Raw genomic sequence first — 24,179 nt, 5'->3', positions numbered from 1 at the left:
TTATTTTCCTTTCTTTTTTTTTTTCAATTATTACCTTCTTTCGTCGTAGTCAAAGCAGTTGTTTCTTCTGTTTTACTGACATCTTCTTCGTAAGAATTAAATTCAGATAATTCGTAAGAAATATCTTTCGATTCGATAGAAAACGGAGGCTGTGACGTAGTAGTCAAAATCGTCTCATTTTTCTTTTCCTCTTCGTAATCGCAGAATAAAAAAAGCTTGGACATCCAATCGGAAATGCAACTCAAAATTCTAAGATGACCCTGCCAATTTTCGTTCATCGCCATTTTTATTCCATTAACAATGATTTTTTCAAACTCAATCGTTGTACGATGAATCTTATCGATTGCATCGAATATTTTTAAAAGTAAACCTCTTTTATATAATCCCAAAGATTTAGACACTTTTTTGTATCTAGAAACAGACGTGATATTAACTTTAAAATTCATTTAATTTAGTTAATATTGGATGAATAATCAAACGATTAATATATGTAAATGATTACAATTTGGAAATTAAAACGATTAACAACACTTTTAGAATTTGTTTAAATTTAATTGATCAAAGTATTTTAACTATTTCTATTGAAAATAATAAGGCTTGAAACGACTAAATGACAAATATTTTTATGATAATAGTACGGAAATAATTTGATCTATTTTCCATATTATTTATTTTGTGAAATTAATCGATTTTTGTTACACGTATATACATACTTTGCAGCTGCTATTTTATTATTTGAAGAAAATTTTGATAATTTGTTAACTTTCTTGACTCCATCTTGATAAATCGAAAGATAATAATATGTTTCATCAATGAGTTGTCTACCCCAAGGTGTTTTAGAAAGAACATTGCCTAAATCATTTGCAACTCGATACAATGGTGATCTTTTTGTTAATTTGTGTCCTAGTATACTCTCGTAAATATATTTTATTCGACGATTAGGATTTATAAATATTCTTTCATTCATTTTACACTTGACATTTGCATTTCCATCGTCATCGTATTCGGCTATGCAATTACTGAGATTTTGAATTCCACTCAACCAACGATTTTTCAAAAAATTTTTATGATTATCGATCTCGTATTTTGACATCATTCTAGGATTACGTTTCCGAACAAATAGACACTCGCGAAGATGTTCGAATTCCGCGATACAATGATGACTTAAGTGAGTAGAATTATCGGAAGTAATATTACAAAAGAAAATGTGCAGTTGACCAAGTGGTGAATTTGGACCATTCAATGAACCGTTCTTTAATGCAACGTCCAAACGTGATCCAAGAATTTTCAGAGTATGTTTAGGTGAATTCTTTGCCAAGTTCGCAAGTGCTTCACTGAGAATAGAGATCGTTCGACTTTTCAATATTTTCGATTTCGAACATTCGCATAATCGATCACCGAATTCCGATATGACATCGATAGTTCCTAAAAATTGAGGATTTTCTCTTGCATATGACACCTGTTCACATATTTAAAAGAATCGTAAACTAGATACATAACCAATTATTTAACATCAGAAAAAAAGGTTGCTTATCAAAGTGAACTCACTTTGTTTTTTAGTAAAATAATATTGTATCTACGTAGATAAGGATCAATGGAGGATGACACTTCTTCTGTGATCCCTCCTAAATCTTGCAGTAATAATGAACCTCGAAGTAAAACTTCCGAGAGCCAATCGTTTGATTTTATATTATTAATATCCAAATTTCTTTCGTATCGATTAACGGTTGACGTAGATCCAAAGGATTTAGCAAAATTTATTAAATTTCTTCGTACCACCTGACTGATTTCGCTAATCGTTCGTTCAAGGCCATTTCTATTATTAGAAGTTCTTCGTAAAATTATTGGCGTTGATATTGGTCCAACTAACTTAGTTAAAAAATGTTCAATAGCTCGTTCAGCCGGATCCAAATGTTTCGAGCTTATGAACGTATCTAATGAATTTTTCGTCCATGATTTCAAATTGCGATCATTTTTTCTCGAAAAAATTGTCAACGTTAAACTACCTACAAATAAAATATACATCGATGATGTTTAATTATATATTATTGTTAAATAGAAAAATTTGAATTATATTTAAATGATCTTACCAAGACATAAAAATAAAAGAATTCCTTTGGAACACATGTTTGTAAAACTGATCTCTTCAAAAATATTCTTTCATCTTTTATAGCTTTTCTACTCGGCGGATTTGAAAGATTTTCGATAAACACGTTTGAAATATTACAAATGAATGTCACTCTTTTAATTTTACTACTACCTAATCATATTGAAATTTCGAAGTTTTTCTTATCAGAGAACGAATATTATTTATTTATATTCTTATTATTTTTAATTATATGCATTTTCTATAGATTTATATAGATATTAATAATAATAATATATAATAATAGTAACAAATAATATTATATATGCCATCATTGGCTTTAAATAGGATCTAGTCATGTATAGATAATTTTCATTGAGAAAGTTCTATTACAATCGGTGACTATAACCGCCATCTAACGGGTGTACGTGAAATTAGTACTCTGCGTGAAATTCTCTTGATCATCTGCAGAGTGTAACGACATTATACCTTTGACGTGTTCGTTATATCGGCGCAACTGTCAGCCGGCACCTTGCACCGCACATTTTCTTATATAAAATCGATAAACTTGTACGTACAGTTCTTCCCAGTGTTACCGCTATTCAAGACAAATCTTACCACCTGCGTTGGTCTTAAGAAAAATCCTAGGTGTGTCTCGCGTTTTTGTTTAACTACGAAGCACATAACGGGTAATACGTTATAAGAAAGTAATAAAAAAAGAAAAAAAAAGAAAAAGAAAAACGCAATTTTGACGTGTGTATGCTATGTGCGTACGAAAAAAAACTAATAAAAGAAATAAAAGTAAAAGCTATCTAACGGAATAATTAATGTCAATGTGAATCTCCATCGTTTTTAATAAAACATTCATTTCGATTAATTGATTATTATCCGTGACTGAGATCTAATCGATCAATTTATCCAAGATGGATGAAGATGCCATGTGGAAAAATTTCTATCATAAAATTGTTGAAGAAAAAGAGACGAAAGAGAAGGAACAGAAGGAACGCACGGATCATGAATTAAGGTAACGAGTTGATTAATCAACATTAATTTGTGGCAAAAAGGTTAAATGTAGATTTCGATTAAAACAAAAAAAAAAAAAAGAAAAGAATTAATCTTTCTAATAGAATCTAAAGAGAACAGGTACATTAATTATGCATATAGATAAGTGGCCTAATCGATAAGAAAATCTATAAGCTATTAAATATATATATATTATATTATATAGAGATATTCAATTTAAAACGATCGATAGTAATTTTAAAAAATATTTCGTTTTTTTTTTTTAACATTCGAACAAAAAAGTAATACATGAAATATTAACAAAATGTAATAACAGATCAAATTAAATCTAATTATTAATCGTGTACACATTTTTTTGAAAGTGTTTACGATGCAACCATGTCTGTTACATTGCTGTTGTCAGGATCTATTTATAAAGTTGAGAGTAAGCAAGGAGGATACTTTACCGTCGCATTTTCGAAACACATCTGCATAGTAGAGTAGTCTCCTAAATACATCTTCTTCCCCCTCCCCCTTCCTCTTACCCCTTCTCTCTTTCTCTTTGTTTTTCTCTTTTTTATCTCTGTCTCTTTTTCTCTCTGATCCAAGAGAATGTTCAAGGTCGTTCCTAACATTTCATGATTCATCACTGGCAGACTTGCTTATTACCTAACGAGCTCTCTTTTTTTGTAGAATTTAATGATTAAACGTTGAAACATCATTCGTGAATAATATTAAAATTATTTACGTCTGGTATAGAATAATAATTTCTTTAAATAAGTTTAATTCGATAAGAAAAATAATATCTAATCTTTTTGTTCTTATATTAGTTTCACTTGACATCTTATACCTTGAAAATGTGTTGCATAAACAGTATTGTCTAAACAGTAAATGTTTTGCATTCTGTCTCTCCTTAAACGGTGACGAACTATCAGGATACGTGCTTGTCTTACGAATAATTTTCTTATGAGTTGTTAAGATCTTATAATATATATACATATATATATATATATTATTTATATGTACGAAGGATTTTTCTTTCCTTTGACTTATATTCAGACTACTTCAATATCATTCAATTTACGATCGTAATAATAAATCATCGTTGGTGGGTGTAACAAAATTACCCAAATGTAGGGAAGTCCGAATTGAAATTATTTCATTGCTGTTGGCGTTAATATGAAAATTAATGAATAATTCAAAAATCCGATAAGTTGTATTCCTTTATTGCCATAAGCATAAGCCGTCTCGTGGAATCGATTTTAAGTGATGAAAATTATTACTCTGTTTCATGCTTGCGTTAATGATCCAATAGTAGAATTTCCAAGAGAGAGAGAGAGAGAGAGAGAGAGAGAGAGAGAGAGAGAGAGAGATAAAGAAATAAAGCAAGTGTTTCTATAGTACATAAGTACTATAGTACACTATTACTATAAGTACATATCATTTTCGAGATAAACTATCTAATTTTATTCATTGTTCGTATTTGATCTTTAAAAGTACGGCCTACGCCACATTATGTTTCTACAGGAAATTCCTGATTTCATCATCGATGTCATTGACTTTAGGTGAATGGACAGAAAAATACTTGTAATTATGAAAATGAATACTTCATTGCATACGTGATGCATATGTATATATTTATATATCAATCGTAAAAATGTCAAAGTATTTGTAAAAAAGAAAAGAACTTATATGAAAATACAATTTTTATTGTTAAAAGTAGCCTTTTCTCGTGCTATGAATCATTCGTCGTTTTTCTAAACTGTAAAAAAAAACAAAAATAGAAAAATAAGTATCAACAGGATTAGCATCGACGTAAGAGGATTGAATTTTTCGATTTAGTTTTATTTTATCAAAGTAAAGTTCGAGAGTATTTATAGTTTCAAGTCTCTAAGCTAACAAGTGTATAAAGAAAGGCGCGTCGAAAGTTAATTCTTGATGGATCTAAAAGAACGTTTAGAAAATCTAGGAAATACTTGTTTTTTGTATTTTTTTGTTGTTAAGGAATATAAAGGAAAGGAAAGATGCATATATGCATGTATATCGTTTTATTGAAGTTTGTTAAATGAATCACACACAAAGATGATCTCGTAAACTATTCGCGTAAGATTACACATTAGGTATACATTGTAAATCAATTTCTACTTATCTTATCGGTATTAAATGTTTTTTTTAAATTATTCAAATTTTATCTGATTATATCAACGAAAATGTATATACGTGAAACATTTAATATGGAAAATCCATTTATAAGAGTAAAACTCAATGATTTGCGTGATTCTAAAAAAAAACTTGTTTTTTAAAATTTGACCTCAGAAATGTAATAGAACTTTTTAGTAGTGCGAGACATATATATATATATATATATATATATATATATGTATGACATATTTACATATATTTATGACATACCTACATGTATATATATATAGGTATACACAACCTCCTACCTATTATTTTCCTTTTACCTGAGTGAATCGTATCTTTAAACAGTTTCTTAGGAGACGCGATCCAGCCTACACGCTTTCTCACGAGCCACACAATATATACATACATACATACATACATACATATATCTATGGCAGAATTCCCCGCGTTATTCGTGTTCTTACGTGATTAACATCTCCCCATGAATGATCGTTACAAGTTAAAAGCGAAGAAACGAAATAATTTCAGCTGATCGTTTTCTCGCGAAAAGTATAGGTCTGTCGGTAAAGCTTCAAGTATCTACTGAAAAAGGAAATACCAGAGTATTCATTGAAAGTTCGTACCAATTTCAAGAAATTATCTTAACGATAATTAACACCTTCAGTTAAAAGGAGATTGCAAAGCCAGCGACTGATAGTTCGTGTTCATTATCGAAAGTGAGTGTATGTCTATAATGGTATTATCAAAGGTGTGAATTGTTGTTTTTATCGATACATTTCTGGAAAATGAAACTTTTATAATTAATCGTATCGATAATAATTCGAGAAATAATAATATTGTTCAATCGTGTTCGTGAAACGTATTACATTAGGAAGTACATATAACGTTGATAGATAAAATTTATTCGTCGTCGAATAGAAAATACGATTGTTTTTTTCCTAAAGGAAGAAAGGACTATACAAAATGGCACATTTCCATAAACTGGACGAGAAACATCCTTATTACGCGATAGCTGCTGTTCGTATGTCGCAAAAGCCAGAAACTAAACCAGTTACTACGGCTAGCATCTATTGGAAATTCGCAGCATTCAACTTTATTTCTAAAAGGTGATTTTCGTATGGTATTACGAATTCATTAATTATTGTTGAATGGCTTATTTAGTAAATGCGTAATTCATGTTTTATTTATCGACGATTTTCAAATATTTCATTTGTTTGTATTGCTTTTATAGACGAACAGACACATCACAAAAGTGCAACGTAGGTACGTGCATTATAAACAACGCACTTGTTTCCGTCGAAATAGCAATTTTGCTTGATTTTTTCTTCTGCAACTCGATTAAATCGTACTTATTGACGTAAATTTTATCGCATTCGAGTTGGAAATAAAAAAAACGAGCATTGATTGCTAACTTTTTGTTTTTTGTTTACAGTATTACTTATTCAATGAATGTGCGATGTATTATATAGTGATTAAAACTGGATTAATTTGGTAGGGGATAGTATTTATTTAGGACAATGTTTGATTACACTAGTTAACAGGTATTTTGCATTTGATGTGTTATGTATCAATTAGTACGTAGTTTTGAGCGTATAATCCGAATCTGTATTTTAAAATGTGTTAGCACATTAGTTTTTTAAGTAATTTAGATTTATATATTTTTTATTATTACATTTTATTAAAAACACTATTGAGTTGTTAATCTGTATTTCTTGTTTGTATTTAATTATATTAATGTTTGCCAGTAGAATTTTTAGTTGCTTGTTATCTATTATATATATTAGATTGAAGAAAAAGAAATCCATTATTTTTCTTCAATCTAATATATCTATTATATTCTATTTATAATAGATTAGTTACTGTGTCTATCTAACAATAAGTACTGTTGACTTCATAGAGAAAAACTGATTTTCCCACTGAATTCAGTACCTAAAAATTAGGAAGGATCATTAAAATCCAAATGAATTATAGAATAAAAGTTGATATTTGTTGATTATTGTTAATTAACTTGGCATTGAATTGTTTAGTTCCAGGAAAATGCGTACGATCTTTTTTTTCTTCTCCTTTTTCGTCATTTTGTCACGTTTTCTTTGAACTCCGACAAAGTAAGAATTTCTCGAATTTTATTCGAGCTGTCAACATGATTAGATCATTCGCTGAATCGCGTAATGAAACGTAAGAAATATTTTGAATTTTTATTGCTGCAGGATACAGGAAATCGATGGCGGCTTCTTCGAAAATCTTGGCACGTTGCTGGTCGAAAAAGTACGTGCCCAAGAAGAAATTGAAGGACCACTTCCAAAAAAGAAAGAAGAAACAGGAGGTGAAGACGAGGATAGTTTCAGCGAGGTGGAAAGCATCGAGGAACCAACTGAAGCTTTATTGGAAACTGACAGTGATCGAGATGAGAAAGAACATGCACATAATTTTTTGATAGATTCCGTTGGCTTAAACGTAAGTCAATTTTACATAATTTTTTTCATACCATTAACAAAATTCGTTATATTTTACTACGTTTAATTATACGGTTAAAATAATAATAATTGGGTGTATATAAAATGAAAATCAGAAATCAAATTAACTTGAAATATATACATGGGGCGTTTGTCAATAAGTTTAATAGTTCATATTGAATTAAATATACTGCCATTTTGTATTTAAATAATGAATATTTTATATTTAAACATATTACGATATAAAGTATTTTTTATATTCAAAATATCGATATTACTTATTGGCTAATAATTTATATAATTATTTTTATGTTATATAAATTTATATAATTATTAAATATTAATAAATTTATCCTATTCTTTATATTAAACCAACTTTATTATAAAATTTAAAACAATATATTATTTTGAACTGAAGTTAAATTTACTCGAAGGAATTTAAATGATCTTTCATGAAAAAAATAAATCAGACTACCACCTATTCGAAGTTAAAACTATACAAATTTTTGTAGCTTTTACATGTGAAATACTCTAAATGCTCGTAAATTTAAAAAAGCCGTAGAAGCTATTCGACATATTTCGGTCACGAGATAGCAAGCTGTTCGTTGGAGAGTTTCTTTTTTTAGATTTGTTTCATTCCCATCGTGAGAACGAAGATCTAATCTCGAATGAAACTAACGGAGCCAAGTGTTATTGAAGATATTAATGAAATCGTTTTAGTTGTATCAGATTAACGTCGATGATCGTTATATCCTTTTCTCACGTCAGCATACTGACGTAGATACATATGAGGAAAATTCTCAAGTGATTCCATAAGGAAGCAAAGTTTAGGTAGCATAGAATATAAGGATTTGTTTGTTACAAGTTAAGTTAGAAAAAAGTTATCAGACTTAAGTGTACCATTATTTCACAATAATATGAATCAGATTTTTCATCAAGGAAAATCTAAGCAAATATTGCATAATTACATGTACTATGCACTAATGTTTGCGTTCATTCGTTTATAATTATTCGATTAGATCGATATCTCGTTGTAAAACTATGTCTTGATATTTTGTATATATGCAGAGAGAATAGTATATAGATATAATAATTTATATTATTCAATCGTTAAAAAAGAAATTTCGAGTAGAAGATATTTTTGTTTCATTTTACGACAATCCATTTAAAAGAAACGATTGATCAATATTTGTATAATAGTGTAATCGAATGATAAATTCATTTCTAGTCGTCGGATCGATAACTCGTCTATTGTTTATACTGCAGTTACCCTCACATGAGTCCTGACGATCGTCCTGATATTGATTTTTCAAAGGTTACATGGTAGCTTCTCGTCGAAGGGTTCACGGAGAAACTACTTTCTCATTGTCGTTCGAACTGTCGTCGTAATAGTTTGTTTTGGTTACGCGAGTGTTAAAGGGTTGCTTGAGTAATGAGTCACAATGGTGTGCAACGTAACATGGAAAGTTAAATGTCCCTGTTTCCGTCAAAAACGAAAAATTAAACGTAAGTTTGAAAAATTGATCAGTAATATTTTGTGACGATATTTTTGTTTAAAATAGTCGGAATTTTTTAAATTTTTCACCGAATAGACAAACATCAATAATCGATAATACGAAAAATGAAAAATTTCAAACTTTTATAGTCTTCTACAACGTTATGCAAAATTTGTATTTTAATTTTTGGTTATAAATATCAATTGTTAATAATTGTTAAATTTTTTTCAGTTATATTTATATATATATATTAAGATAAATTATTAATTATCTGCAATGTTATGATATTTTGTTTGGTGACGGTGTTGCATTTCCAAGTTGTCATTTATTATTTTTTATTCTATATAAATTTCACGGCAAATAAAATGTAACTAATTTATCGTGATTAAATCTTTACAACGATAATAGAAGAAAATCTACAAATACTAACACGCGAGAAATTAACAATCTAACTAACATATAAAAGATATAACATTGCGAATAATTATTGACTTAATCACGTAATTATACTTATATTATATACAACTTTCATAGTATATTATAATTGTATCAAGACACGAAACGAAAAATATGTGTTATAGATGGTTAACAATGAATATAGTAAACGTTACTTAACAAAAGTACTTTCCGTTCTACTTTTAAATCCGACCACTTTTATTACAATCGAGAGATAAAGGAGCAATCAAAGTAGAACGTCCAGAATATTAATTCGAAAAGAAGTCTCAATGTCGAGTTTAAATACATCATTAAAGAAATCAACGTCGTCGTAGTTTCACACGATACTTTCTTTCCCTTTAATTTTCAATTAATTGAGTTTATATCAATGATTTATTCATCAATGATTAATCATTGATATATAAATCGGTCAAAATCTATTTAAAAATACGTACAATAGTATAATTATTACTTTCTACTTTAAGTTGGAATAAATAGCAGAAGAAATAGGGAATCAAAAAATTTGGAGTATTTTCTTTGATAGAGAAAGGTAATACATATCACGTTTGTAACAATGTAATTGTAAAGTATTCTAGTTTAGATAATGACAGCCTTTCCATCTCGATTCTCGCAATTCTATGACCGATAACCACTGAACTCACGTGCACCTACATAAGATTCACATTCTAAGTAAATTGAGGAAAAGTGTGTGAGATAGAAAGAGAAAAAGAGAGAAAAATAGAGTGAGAGAGAGGGGGAGAACAAATTGTAAAGAGCGAAGAAGGGGAAAAGAAATAACAAGAGTTAGGGTAGTATTATCCTGCAAGCTCAATCGGAGCAGTTAAGTTTCATTCGAAACGTAGTTCTTGGTGTTCGTTAATGGCAACTATGACTACGACTACGACGACGACGACGACGATGACCAACAACGACTGTGATCCCAACGATCTATCTATTCCTGGCAGTATTCAGTTTGCCTCCGTCAAGTCCCTGTCTTCTCTTCATTTCGCGAATGTTATCCTGATTATTTTCCTTTTTTCTTGTATTTTTTTTTTAGTCATTGTGTTTGTTAATTAACGTTTCGTCGTTAATAATAAAGTGCGTATTAATTGGATTATCTGAGTTCATGGGTTTTAATATAATTCGCGAGTTTATTTGGAATTGATTAATCGATCAACGGATCATCGATATATAATTTTGTTAAAGTATTAAAAAGAATATTTTAATCTATTTGATATGGGAAATGTTTTTCTTCTTTTTTTCATTGTGTAATTTTTATATATATATTTAATATTTGATTTATAATATATAATTAATGAGTTTAGTTTTTAGAAATCGATCGATAAATCATAGATCATAGATTTGAAGAAAAGTTATTTTGTGTGATAGATAAAATTGTACTGTGAAGGTTCTTTGTTAAGAGAGAAGTGTAATTATTATTTATGATATTTATATATACTCAGTAAGACTCTAGTGTTATTGGAGATTTAATATTCTCGATGGCTTTACAATTACTAATCGTTTTAAAGTAATTAAGTTTTATGATAAGGAGAATTTTATCATTTTAATCGACGAGTTTCTATTTCTCGACTCTTGCCATTTGTTCGCGAGTGAATTTCGTGGAAATGCGTGTGCGGGGATTTATTTAAGATATATATATATAAGTAAACTTCTACTCGGAAAATAAGGTTAAGCAATGTTCTCTGTAAAATAATTTAAAAAATTAGCGAATTTTTAGAAATACCGTTTAAAAAGAAATTAATTTTTTGTTGTCTAGTATTTTGTATCTCATTTTATAAGATCATTCCATTCGCGTTAGGTAAATTCATATTTTAATACAAACAAAAAATTTCACGTGAAAAGAAAAAAAAAAGAAATTAATTATAAAATTTTAGTCAAAGTTTCGAATCCAAAATAGGAGAAAAGAAAAAAAAGAAGGTTAAAATTCTTGAATGAACTTCACCCACATAACGTAGACTCGAAAATAGAACGATGCGTAAAATTGGACCAGGAGAAAATTGCATAATTTTAGGAAAATTGGGCGGCAGCTGAGTAGGAAGGACGGTAGTCTCGCACATCTACATATTGCATGTAGTAATACATCCTCGTGTATACTTCGCATACCGGGTGTTCTATCTCCGTGTATGCCTTGATGGTCAACGAGCTAATTGCCGGTATATCAACTTTCATTGGACACAATTGTATGAACGTACGAACGCATTGTAGTTGCATTTGCCCTATGGGTCAGTTCAAGCGGGATATGGCATACTTTTGTATTCTTTTTATATTTCTTTGTTGATATCATTTCTTCGATTAATATAAGACGCAATAACAACGAATATACACAATTTTTAAAATAAGATTAATCTCCTTAAGTTCTTATATAAATCTGTATATATAAGATATTTCTAAATATGTGGGGGTATAATTTTAATAGTTGTTTCATTATGTTAAAATATATAAGAAAATATACGATAAGACTTTGTTTTTGAATTATAGCTATTTTTGTCTTCCAGTTATTCATATAACTTTACCGATTATTTGCTTCAATTATTTACGATTACATTTTTTATCTCACATTGTCGACGAATTCAAACGACACCTGATATTTTTTAAATCAAAAGTAACCATTTCGAACAGTTTCTATGGTAATCATGTAACAAAACGTATAATACAAAAACGAATATAATTTAGAAACAAAGCAATATCGGATATATGATTATAGAAACTTCTTTTTCCCGTGTTAGAGTACTTAAACATATCCCTGAAGTTATGACCACATATTTTAAAATATCACATGTGTATATATACATATTTATTTCTTTTATTTTTAATACGAATATCCATGCAGTATGAGTGTTTTATTTTTAATTTTAATATTGTGTGATAAGGTACAAGCATGATTTACGAAATAAATAATTTAAAAGGAGAGAATCTTAAAACATAGGAAACTTCATTGTCAGAGTCAATTATACTTGGCAAGTCTGGTCGATTTAACGAGGATGCAACAGACAGCTTCAATGTTGATCTACTAATAGATATATCTTGTTGCTTTTTGTATTATCTCTATAAACGTACGTATACGTAAGTCTTCGTACGTTCTCCTTTTTCGTATAAATCATTTCTTTTCTATTCGTAATTGTTTACGAGTAAAATTCGTTAAGAGATTTTTTTTTTTCTAAAGCAATGGCAAAGAATCAACTATTTGTACTATACCTTACTGCATTCCTATTGGTTCTTCTTTCCATGACGTACGTTAGAAAGCGCTAAAAAAAGAGCACTCGGACATATATTTATATATTTCTTTTGTAAAACGAGTTAGTTGTGTACTTGCCTTTTATTCGTTCGAAGAACATTTTTATTTTCGCGAATTTTATCAACGTATATGCATAATTATTATTTCGCATAATTTATTAGATTCGATGGAAATATTTTTATTCAATTTTAACAACCGTTTTTTACTCTCTTACGAATTATATAATTTCATTATGTACATATAATATTTTAATTACATTTTGTTTAAAAAATCAGTTCCTTCAAATAAAACTGTTATTTTGATGAAGAAAACAAAAAAAAAATACAAGATCATTTGCGTATTATGAGTGGATTTAATTAGATTATCTACTAGTCGTGATTATGTATACGAACGATTGAATAATCATCAGTCTGTTTTATCATTGATAAGAAAAGGTCACGGTGAGAGTTCAATTTTGACGAAATAAAAATGTAAATGTTAGTCGTTCGACGAACGCATATTACGTGCAGTTTTGTTCGAAACTTTAACTTATATGTTAGTCTTTATCGTGCAGTGAATCGTTCGCTATTATAGATCGGTGAAAAAGCTTTCGATCGTGTCACCACAAGTGTTCAACTGTAGTCAATCTTTCTTCGTCTGTGCGAGAACTCTTTATTCATTATCCGTACGTCTTTGTCTCGGTTAACGTATGATAAAGAAGTTCTTTGTCCCTGGTCGAGAACAAGCTCGTTGTATAATATAATACAATAAACAAGTAAAGAAAGATTCTCAAGTTCGACACTGTATCTGTGCTTTACCGATTTTTTGAAATGAGAATAATTAAGTGGTACATGATAGCATGGTCATTGTTCTTGGCTAATATGTGATTTTTTGTGGGTCATTGTCGCCTTGTCCTAAATTCTTCTTATTTTCTAAAATTGATCTGTCTTCTACAGCTTCATCGCGTTAAACAAATGCCAAATGGCAATTCTAATCTCTTAAGGCCACCAGTCGTAAATGATCTATAAATAAGTACTGGTGGTGACAGTGCAAAACTTTGATCCCTACAGTTTGACGAGGTTTCTATTTTATTATTATCTTATGTTAATGGTGGAAAGGTGAAGTGTCAACGAACACAACTCCGTGCTGTTGGGGTTTTATTTTATTATATTTTTTTTTTACATTGACAAAAGTGAGAATGATATTTGCGTGAACGACAAAATGGTTAGCACTAGTTCGCCCAGTGGGGCGAGCATCTACGATAGAAAAAGAAATCATTTTCGTGGAATATCCAAAGCAGAAATTGAAAGAAGAACTAATATTCTTTTACAAGCAATGACGGTGAGTTTATTTGGTAGAAGAATTTATGTATATACCAAGTGTCTCATTTGAAACCACATGTAAATCAGATCATCTTGGGTTTTTATAAACAAATATTTCAAATAAAAGTTGGTCATAAAAAAGTTGCTTTAGTGAAGGAATATTTATTCCTGCTATTTCATGAAAAATGTTCTTGTTAAGATATGAGAATCATTATGATTTTATGATTTTTGTGTTAGGGTTAAAATATCAATTTCCATTTTTATGAATTTTTATGACTATCGTATTATGACAACTAAACATTTATGAAATAGCTGTAATAAATATTACATTGTTTTCTCTCAAAATATTTGTTTATAAAACAAGTAAGATCGAAGATAGTTAATCGTATCGTTTAAAAAAAGATATTTAATGTATGTATATATATACATAGAACATATATATGCATGATGTTTCTATTTATAATAACTTGCAATGGTGAAATATGTTTTGAGATATTAAATCAATCAAAACAAATTGTTTCCAAATATTATATGTTAAGAAATAGGTAGTATATCGTAGGTAGGAAAATTATTTTCTTTTTCAGATTAAGCGATGGTGAAAATTTTACATTTAATTTCATTATTTTTAGGTAGAAACACATTTATATTTTTTTGTCGCTACATTAAAGTTTTCTTTGTTCTAAGTGTTTTCTTTTGATCGATATTCTAATGATCGTGCTTTCTTCGAATTATGTTTATTTTACTTTTGACCGCGTAAATTTCATGTATCTATCAAACGTTTTATTCTAATCAATGTCTATTGCATGCTATTTCTATAAGAAAAAATTATGAAATATAAATATATTATTATCATCGTTGTGTGTGGTTTCTATTTGATAAAATATTACTAAATTCATACATTTCTAATAGATATTAGTGTAACGTTAGTGTAAATATTATTAGATAATATTTGAATTATCTGGAAGTATATATTACGAGAGATAATTATGTCATTATATTAGAATTATTTTATAAAGATTTAAATGAATTATTAGAAATAAGAAAATAAAATACGTAATAGATATGATACTGAATATTATTTAGATCGATGATGTATATTTCACAGATCGAGGAACTTTACACTGCCCTCGTGTATATGACACAACATCAAATCGGATATGATGTTACTAACGAGTGCGCACAAGAAGCTTTGTTAAATCATTTGCAAAATGCATTCAAAATCGACAATGAAACTCATGAAAGAATTATTGAAGAAACCCAAAACATGGAGGTTGTTTTTTTATCTATAAATTGGTTCAATTACACAATTCGATATTAAAGAATATAATTTATATTTTTTTAATTAGCCTCCAGAAATGCGTCTTAGTGTAGAAGTGATCGAAGCTAAGGAATTGGTATCCAAAGATGCTAATGGAAAAAGTGATCCCTTTTGTGCTCTTTATCTCGAATCGGCTCCTACTAGAAGATACAATACTGCTGTAAAAACGTTCACGCTTAGTCCAGTATGGGAAGAACATTTTGAATTGTGAGTTCTTTCGTGATTATTTTTCTTTATGGGATTATTAGGTGTTTGAATATAATTCTCTGGTCACAACGGATAAAATATTAGAAATTAAAATTATTAATATTTTAGAGAAAGGCATATAGAAATTATAATATTTAAAGTACAATACAGTAGACTTCGATAAAACGCGATAATTGTGTTAAGCGTTCCTTTATTCCAACGATTTCTTTTTTTACTTTTTTCTCAAGATAATTTACAATTTAATTCATGAGATAATATGTATATATTAAATATAAATATTAAGACGATTGTTCTTTTTTGCAAAATATATTTATTGTTAATAACATAGTGATAAAAAATAGAACAATTACGAAACGAAAGAAATCGATAGCAATGAAGACAATTAAGTAAGTAATGCTCAATTAAAACAAATTTAATTTTTACATTGCCTTTTATTATTTAAATTCTTGCATTTTATACTTTATTAATAATTACGCAATACCTGGAATCGTGTTATACAAACATAGTAGTTGTAAAATATTTGGTGAGTTATACAAATTTATGGTGCAAACAATTCGCGTTTTACGGGAGTTTACTGTATAAGATCGAATAAGAAATTTTTGATATGAAAATTGACAACACATGTTTTGCCTATTGGACTAACCAAAAATAGGTATACCAGTAATATAAAATATATTAACGTACCGTTTTTTGTTTTGTCAAAATTTGATTTATTTATTTATCCGCTTACCAATGAATTATGTATTATATTCTGTACTCGGTTAATAATATTGCTTTCATCTGTTAGTACGAAATTTTTTCTATTCTTTCAGTAGGCAACACATTTGTACATTTGTGTAAAGAACCCTGTCGTTGCCTATTGCAAGTAACACCATGAATTAAGCATGGAATATTGTTACCATTAATGGGCACGATAATAAATATTGAAATAAATAATTATATATAATATTAATAACTAAATAAATTAATATTACATTTTTGAATTGTTCATAATTATAAAAAAATGAATATTAAATAATTAAATGTTATGTTTTATAGACCTTTAGATGATCCAGAAAACGATGTTCTATCTCTGGAAGTTTGGTAAATATTTTTCAAGATTTAATTTACTAATGAAATATATATATATATTTTATCTTTATATGTTTTTTTGTTTCTTTTCTAATAGGGATTTCGATGCAGCTGAAACTGTTCCTGAGAAAATAAGTAAAGTTAAAGATATTAAAGGTGTTCGTGGTCTGGTTAAACTTGCTAAGGAAATTGCTGTAACAGCCACAACTGGTAGTCATGATAACGAATTTATTGGACGTTGTCGAATACCTTTGAAGGTATTATTTATTTTAAATTTAATATTATAATTATCAGCACACAAGTTTTTTGATGTTATATTATTTTTAATATATATATATATATTGTATAATACAATAACGAAGCAATAGACAAAAAAGAATGGGAATGAAAATAATTCTTCATTGAACGAAGATATTAATAATAAGTACTCATGAAAAATTTATTGAACGATCAATAGGAGTGGTATTGTATTATAATAGATCATGTCAAATATTCTATTTGTTCACGTGACTGTTTTATATGACTTTAATAGATTTACATTGTTGTGAACATCTGGTTACATTATCTACCGACGTAGTACTATTATCTCATTGTAGATAATTCACATTTCTTCAGTTAATGATTATCATTATAATAGTCCATTCTTTGAATATATGCCTATACTCGTTATTTTAATATTTATTTTTATATAAATCAATTTTGTATTTAGGATATTCCAACGACTGGACATACGATGTGGTATGTTCTGGAGAAAAAAAATAAGACTAAACGACGAGGAGTTGTTAAATTAAAATTGGCCTTTAGCACGGAACATAATGCACAGGTTGCTGCTCAAGAACACAGACATTTACTTAGAGTTTTGTTGTTATACGAACTTGAAACCGAAAAAGTTGAAAAATATTGTTGGTGTGGTCGATGGTCTGGTCCTGCAGAAGCTTTGATTCTCCAACATAGTGCACAACGTGGTCTCTTGGATAGAAATATTGATCTGGCACAATGGATCGAATATGCTAGGATTCATCAAGAACATCCACTTAATTTTATGGTTTTTAATAAAATAATAGTGGATTTATTAAGACCTATGGATAATGGATTATTTTCTACAGACGAAACCAAATTATTTTGGGATGCGACTAGGAAAATACTTTATTCTTGTTTAAACAGTATAAGGAAAATAAGAAGATTAGTTCTAGGAGATAAGAATGCCATGACACAGTTATCGGCTATTTTAGGGTACATTTTTTTTGTAATCTATAAATATTAAAACACATTTTCAAAAATAATACATAATAATTATATTAATCTAATTAATTTTGTAGGATATTATCGTCCATTTCCACTCTTAAAATTCCGGAAGATTTTGATCTATTTCCTGCGAAGATGTATTCTTGGTTTCCAGAACCAGACGGTACAAAATTGGATGTTTTTCAAGGCTTAGAAAATACAGTTATACAAGGTTGTGCTGAATGGTGGGTATTTTGCTTTTATATAAATTATATATATTACGTCCTATGGTTTATAATAAAATGTTCGGTCTGTTTTTGGCTAAGCCGTGAGATCTTTACCAGGGAATGATCTAAAGAAATGTGAGTACGATGGTGAGTGATGAGGCAGGATATATAGTTGAACAGGTTAGGGAGAGTAATTTGAGTATTAAATTGTTCTGACTTTTAACACACGAAGGACAATGAATTAGAATAATGAATTTTGTCAATTACATTTCTCACCGATGTGGTGGTATTTCAATTAGAGTTCGTATTAATGATAGATGAATAATATTCAATAAATTTCAATGAATGTGTGTGTGGTAGTGGAAACAGTATTTCACTTGAGCTATATGCTCAATGGTTTACTTTTACTTATTAATTTATAATCATTCATCAAATTCACGTACACGATTGAATAGAAATATTAACGCTTACAAGGCTGATTGGTTTAAGGATTTTACAAAGAGAAAGGATTTTCGGGGATAAGATCTGAATGACACACGATTCAAAGAATTTAAATGAAATGCGTTTGTTAAGAGTAGAAATGAAAGTTTTTCACATAGTATATGTTTATAGAAATATTAGAGGTTCATATAGGCACCAGAGATTTGGAAAATTTGCAAGTGTTTATAGGAAAAGGATAACAGAAAGATAAAGATTTGATAAAGATCATAAAATAGGCTTTGGGTTCTAACATCAGTATCCCTCATGTTGCACAAATCTAATCTTAAACAATGAAAATGTTAAGCGTAGCAAAAATATAGAAAAGAAAAACGTTCGCAGGACGTAACATATATACATACTTTTTCTACTATGATTTATATTTATTTATGATATTATATATTGTTATGTTAAAAGGTATGAACACATCAAAAGTAATACTACTCCTGAGACTGATTCGGACGAAGATGTACTCAGATTCCAAATTAAAATAATTCAATTAATCAGAGCAGATTTACAACGATCTATAGATCATTACGACAAATTGTTCATCAAGTAAGATATATATATAAGGTATATCATAATTAATGGAATTTATTTGACGTGTTATATGTAACAATTTTTCTTCTAGAAAAATGAATTTCCCTTATACAAGAACATTGTATGTTATGTACGAAGAAAAAATAAGTGATATGTGCATGGATGTTGTGGAAGATTTGTGTGTAAGATTGAAACGTATAGAAGTTGATAGTAACAATGATGCTGAACTAAATCTTGGTACAACTTTATTCGAACTTTATCTCACGTTACAACGATATGCTGTGTAAGTTATTAAAATAATGAATTAATATAATGATTATGAAATTATTATTAATTTATATCAAATATTATATTACCATTAATAATTATTTTAATAAGTCAGTTTTTTCTAACAAACAATTGTTTTATATAGATTTGGTCAAATGGTCTGTGCAGAAGGACAATTAGAATCTATGAAAATCCAAAATTATCACGATTGGTTTAGAGGTGGTGTGGCACATTGGTTGGATATTGCAGTGTATAAAGCTTTGAAACGAATTGATAGAGCTGTCGAATTTGATACGTTACAGGCTGTTGATAATACTGTGCAATATACATCCAGTGCAGTTGATACCTTAACAATTTTTTATCAAATTAAAGTTTTTTGGACACAATTGGCATGGCCCGATGTTGAAGGATCTTATACATTTATAGCTAAAATTATAGACGTGCGTTATTATTATTATTATTTGTAAATTTTATTATAAATAATTTGTAATATTTGTTATCATAATAAGATGAGTATAAATATTGCGTTACAGGATATTTGTAAGTGTTCCATTGCATATGCTGATAAGATGGCTACAAAAGCAGAAACTACGACAGATTTAGAACAGCTCAATGAAAGTAGTGTCTATGAGAGAAAATTTGTAGTATCTAATGCCTGGTGTTTTGCTATTAATAATATTGATTATATCAGAACATCGATTGGACCATTGGCGAATGATTTGGGTCTTCAAGCTATCGTCGATGCTTTAAAAGAAAATAAAACAGAAGAAGAAGCCGATCGTTGTAAACAAACTCTTGAATTGATAATCGCTAATGCAGCAGATACCGTTAGGAATAAAATTATTGAATTATTAGAATTTGTAGCTCACAAAATGGCTCCTGCTATGAGTAGGTAAGTAATATTGTTTTTTATGTTTATAAAAGAAGATATAATACATGTAAGAAAAATTTACAAAATATTTGATCATGCAATTGCAGGTATCTCATGGAAGGTGCTGAATTAATAGATACAACTAGTAATGCTATGGATCGACTTTTGCAATATCTTGATTCTAATTTAACAACATTACACGACAATCTTAGTCAGGATAATTTTGAAAGAGTTCTTCTAGTTATTTGGGAGATTATGTCTGAAACACTTTATCAATTAGTTGATAGTAATTTAGAAGTAAGAAACGTATTTTTTTTTTAATTCACTTACTTAAGTGTGAATGTAAATATCTATAAATTTTATTTATTATTTCTAAAATATTATTTACAGAAAAGAAGACCACCTTCTTTCTACTCTAATTTACACCGGACACTTCATACGCTCATTAAATTTTTCAATCTCGGTGCAGACGAAACGTCGAACGTACAGGTTTTAGAGAAGATTGAAGAACTTTTGAAACTTCACGGTTTGGAAACAGCTGAGCTTATTCATCGTTATAATCAAGATCGATTGAACGAACAGAAAGAGATAGAAGAAACTATTTATGGCCTCCTCACTGTAAAAGCCTCCTTCTTGAACAATTCATTGAACATTCAAATTCTCAATGCCAGAAATCTACGACCGATGGATAGTAATGGTGAATAAAAAATAATATTTATTTATAAAAACGCGTAATAGAAAATTATATAGGATTTACATATATACCGTGAAAAAGGATTATAAATGTAGAAAATAAAATCGTTAGTTAATAGAAAATGCATGTGCAATATCAACAGTACGAGAATGAAAAATATTAATGAACAATACGAATTAGACGATTGAAATATTCGATTAAGAATAATATTTTCCAATGAATTATATTTCTAATGCAATTGGATAATTGGTAAAACGAGGTGTAGACATAGAATGATATGTTTTTCGATTTTATAGGAGATTTTATAGGCAAGCTGTCTACTCTCGAGCGCAAACTGCACTCTAAATCTAAACAAAGACTGAAAGAAGGGAAGAAAAGTATGTAAATAAAAGTGGACGTAGTCAAATTTTATTTCATCTCTGTTACATAACTCGTACTGGTCGATTGCCTGCCTAAGTGAGATTAGATTTTGAAAATGCATGGCACGGATATTATTTCCGAGTAGAAATGTTAGATATTTTTAAACGACACAATGTTATTCCTAGCTCGAATAATTGGATAAACTGGCACGGATACAAAGAAAATCGACAGATTTGTTCATTATCTAGATTCTTATTAAATATCTGTGAATACATTGGACTTGTAATTTTAAATTATTTAATTATATTAATTATAAATAGAGTCTCGTTGATGAACTGTCGATTGTTTCCAACAATCACCTTCACCGTGCATGTTTCGTTCCACATTGGGGTTTTTAAAATATCACTCAAGTAATTATTAATTAAATGTGTTCATTTTTTCTTTTTTACAGGCAAATGTGATTCTTATGTTAAAATAAGATTGTTGCCGGAAAACAAATTTATCGACAACAAGACACCAAAGACACACGTACAAAAAGAAACTTTGTTCCCTCTTTTCGATGAAACTTTTAACATGTAAGATTATGATCTATTTATGTTAAGTTTAAACGTTACTTCATTTTATATTATTTGGATGCATTTTAAAAATATTTCAGTCCTCTTACCGAAGAACAGAGAGCTATAGAGGATGCTATAGTAGCCTTTGAAGTTAAAGACAAGGATTTCTTACGAACTAGATTTATGGCTGAAGCCTTTCTAGCATTCCGTGAAATTCCAGAAATGGGACCAGATAAAGGAATGGAATCAATGGAACAAATTCATTTAAAACTTTCACGGCCAGGCAATAAACGTATGAATTAGAAATTAGTTTTATTCAAATAATAAAATTTGTCTATGTGTTGATTTTAAAAATTGTTCAAATATTGCTGAATGTTATAACTTGTTTCTTTTAAGGTACGGACGTAATTCGGGCCTTAGAACATAGAAAAGGAGACAACCAAGCAATGGATTTCATATCTAAAATACATAATAAATCTAATGCAAAATAGTAGGAAAACCTATAAACATAAAAAGTCATATCGAACAACGTCCATAAGTGTAGCTATTATCACTCATTGCCTTATACCATTGTTATTTTTAATAAATTTTACTATTTAAAAAAAAGAAAAAAAAAAGAAAAAAAAATATTTCTCATAAGTGTAAATATAATATTTAAATTTGACACAATTGATATTTAATTTGAAAAAAATCATTTTAGACTGTTTATGTGTAACATTTCTATACTTTCCCAGAATATTTAAAAGTTATCGCATTTCATAACGTTAAGGAACTTAAAAGGCTGAATAAGTCTTACACATATTCAGTACGTGTATTTCTATACATATGCGAACGTCTAGTTTAACCCTTTGAGTGCTGAATACTCTTGACTGAAGCACTTCATAGGAACGAAATAATTTATAGTTAATGTGAGTTTCGTTGATTAAATATACTAAGAAAAATTAACAATAAATTATAATTGTTTTTCTTTCAAAAGTGAAATCACAAGAAAATTTATTTCGATCATAATATTTTGGTGTGACAAAAACTCGAAACAATTATTAATACACAAACCAATATTGCATCCTTGTATTTAAATCTACAAACGCATATATACGCTTATAGTCCACATTGATAACTTTAATCAAATTCATATATGTGTCTACAGGACTCAAAGGGTTAATAAGATGATATTTATAAAATATTGTTTGATAAGATAATACTGATGTGGCAAAAATAATTTTACATCGAATACATGTACATAGATAAAGATGTGTTAAGTCATTTAATGTAAATACGTATAGCAGCATTGTTATTATAACTGGTAATTGATATTTTTATAATCTACTTATATAAAAAGAGATTTTCAATAATTTCAATTATATTATTGTATTTTTCAATTATATTATTGCAGAAGTATGCAATGAGGATAAAAAAGAAAGAAAAATTAAATCAAAGAATACAATTTAGATCAAACGAATTAAATAGAGTGTTTTACTGCCTTGTAAATAATATACAATACTTTTATTTCTAATAAACTTTAAATAATTTCTTTCCCTCTATCCCAATGTTGCAATTTTGATGCATATAATTATTCAAACAAAATACATCCACAAATAAAGTTTCATTTTTGAATGATGAAGATTTAAATAAAAAGAGTTTTTAAAACGAGAAGATTTTTTAGTAGATTTGTCTTCTTGATCATTTATTTATAATATAAAAATATCGATATATCAAAATTAATCGCGTTTAGATACAGTACGAAACAATTCCTATATTATTATTATTAATTAATTCTTGTTTTTAGCAATACTAACGCGAGCAAAATACAGAGAAAAAAAGTGCATTAATTAATTGCGTAGTTTATTAAATGAATTTTATCGATGAGACAAGAAGATTCTATCCTGAATTAATAAAATAAACAATACAATACAATACACAATTTTCATGAGTAACTTTCCTAAAAGGAATTACCCATGGGGTCGTCAATAATTTTTTGGAATAATTACAACCAGTAGCTCGTGCAAATTAGGACTTTTCATCCTCAACATGACTGAGCACCGAGGGGACTTTAAATTTTTGACTCATTACTTAAGAAGTTCTATGATGGCTCCAAAACACTCCTACTTCGTAGCAAGTATAGCAGTCTAACGATCCATCGAAAATTCATCGAAGATCCATCGAAGATCCATCGAAGATCCATCGAAGAA

The 24,179-nt window shown here is 28.7% G+C and overlaps 1 protein-coding gene across 6 annotated transcripts; it reads left to right on the top strand.

Moving 5' to 3' along the window:
• Positions 1 to 2,574: 2,574 nt before the first annotated feature.
• On the top strand, positions 2,575 to 23,317 carry LOC106793767 (BAI1-associated protein 3-like). 6 transcript variants are annotated; one of them, XM_014760957.1, is made up of 19 exons: positions 2,575 to 3,110; positions 6,181 to 6,342; positions 7,444 to 7,690; positions 15,283 to 15,447; positions 15,524 to 15,702; positions 16,741 to 16,785; positions 16,871 to 17,030; positions 17,483 to 18,006; positions 18,093 to 18,242; positions 19,119 to 19,256; positions 19,333 to 19,524; positions 19,654 to 19,948; positions 20,042 to 20,400; positions 20,487 to 20,676; positions 20,770 to 21,076; positions 21,370 to 21,450; positions 21,885 to 22,008; positions 22,089 to 22,282; positions 22,387 to 23,317. In XM_014760957.1, the coding sequence occupies exons 1-19, from the start codon at positions 3,010 to 3,012 to the stop codon at positions 22,479 to 22,481; spliced, it is 3,708 nt and encodes a 1,235-aa protein (XP_014616443.1). In that variant the 5' UTR covers positions 2,575 to 3,009; the 3' UTR covers positions 22,482 to 23,317. The 6 variants fall into 6 exon arrangements, with proteins under 6 accessions (XP_014616443.1, XP_014616444.1, XP_014616448.1 ...); XM_014760958.1 differs by lacking the exon at positions 6,181 to 6,342 and having other exon boundaries at positions 22,387 to 23,316; XM_014760959.1 differs by lacking the exons at positions 2,575 to 3,110; positions 6,181 to 6,342; positions 7,444 to 7,690 and adding exons at positions 10,468 to 10,825; positions 13,812 to 14,196 and having other exon boundaries at positions 22,387 to 23,316.
• The last annotated feature ends 862 nt before the right edge of the window (positions 23,318 to 24,179 follow it).

This window comes from Polistes canadensis, unplaced genomic scaffold (genome assembly GCF_001313835.1).
Source record: "Polistes canadensis isolate GaletaPanama2010 unplaced genomic scaffold, ASM131383v1 scaffold_18, whole genome shotgun sequence".
NCBI classification, from domain to species: Eukaryota; Metazoa; Arthropoda; class Insecta; order Hymenoptera; family Vespidae; genus Polistes; species Polistes canadensis.
The sequence above is the reverse complement of the archived record's forward strand: the minus strand, read 5'-3'. Positions and strand labels throughout refer to the sequence as shown.

Coding starts and splice junctions, on each gene's coding strand:
- LOC106793767 (XM_014760957.1), top strand. CDS start 3,010: ATGGATGAAGATGCCATGTGGAAAAATTTCTATCATAAAATTGTTGAA. Junction 18,007..18,092: donor CAGTTATCGGCTATTTTAGG/GTACATTTTTTT, acceptor TTAATTTTGTAG/GATATTATCGTCCATTTCCA. Junction 21,451..21,884: donor ACTGAAAGAAGGGAAGAAAA/GTATGTAAATAA, acceptor TCTTTTTTACAG/GCAAATGTGATTCTTATGTT.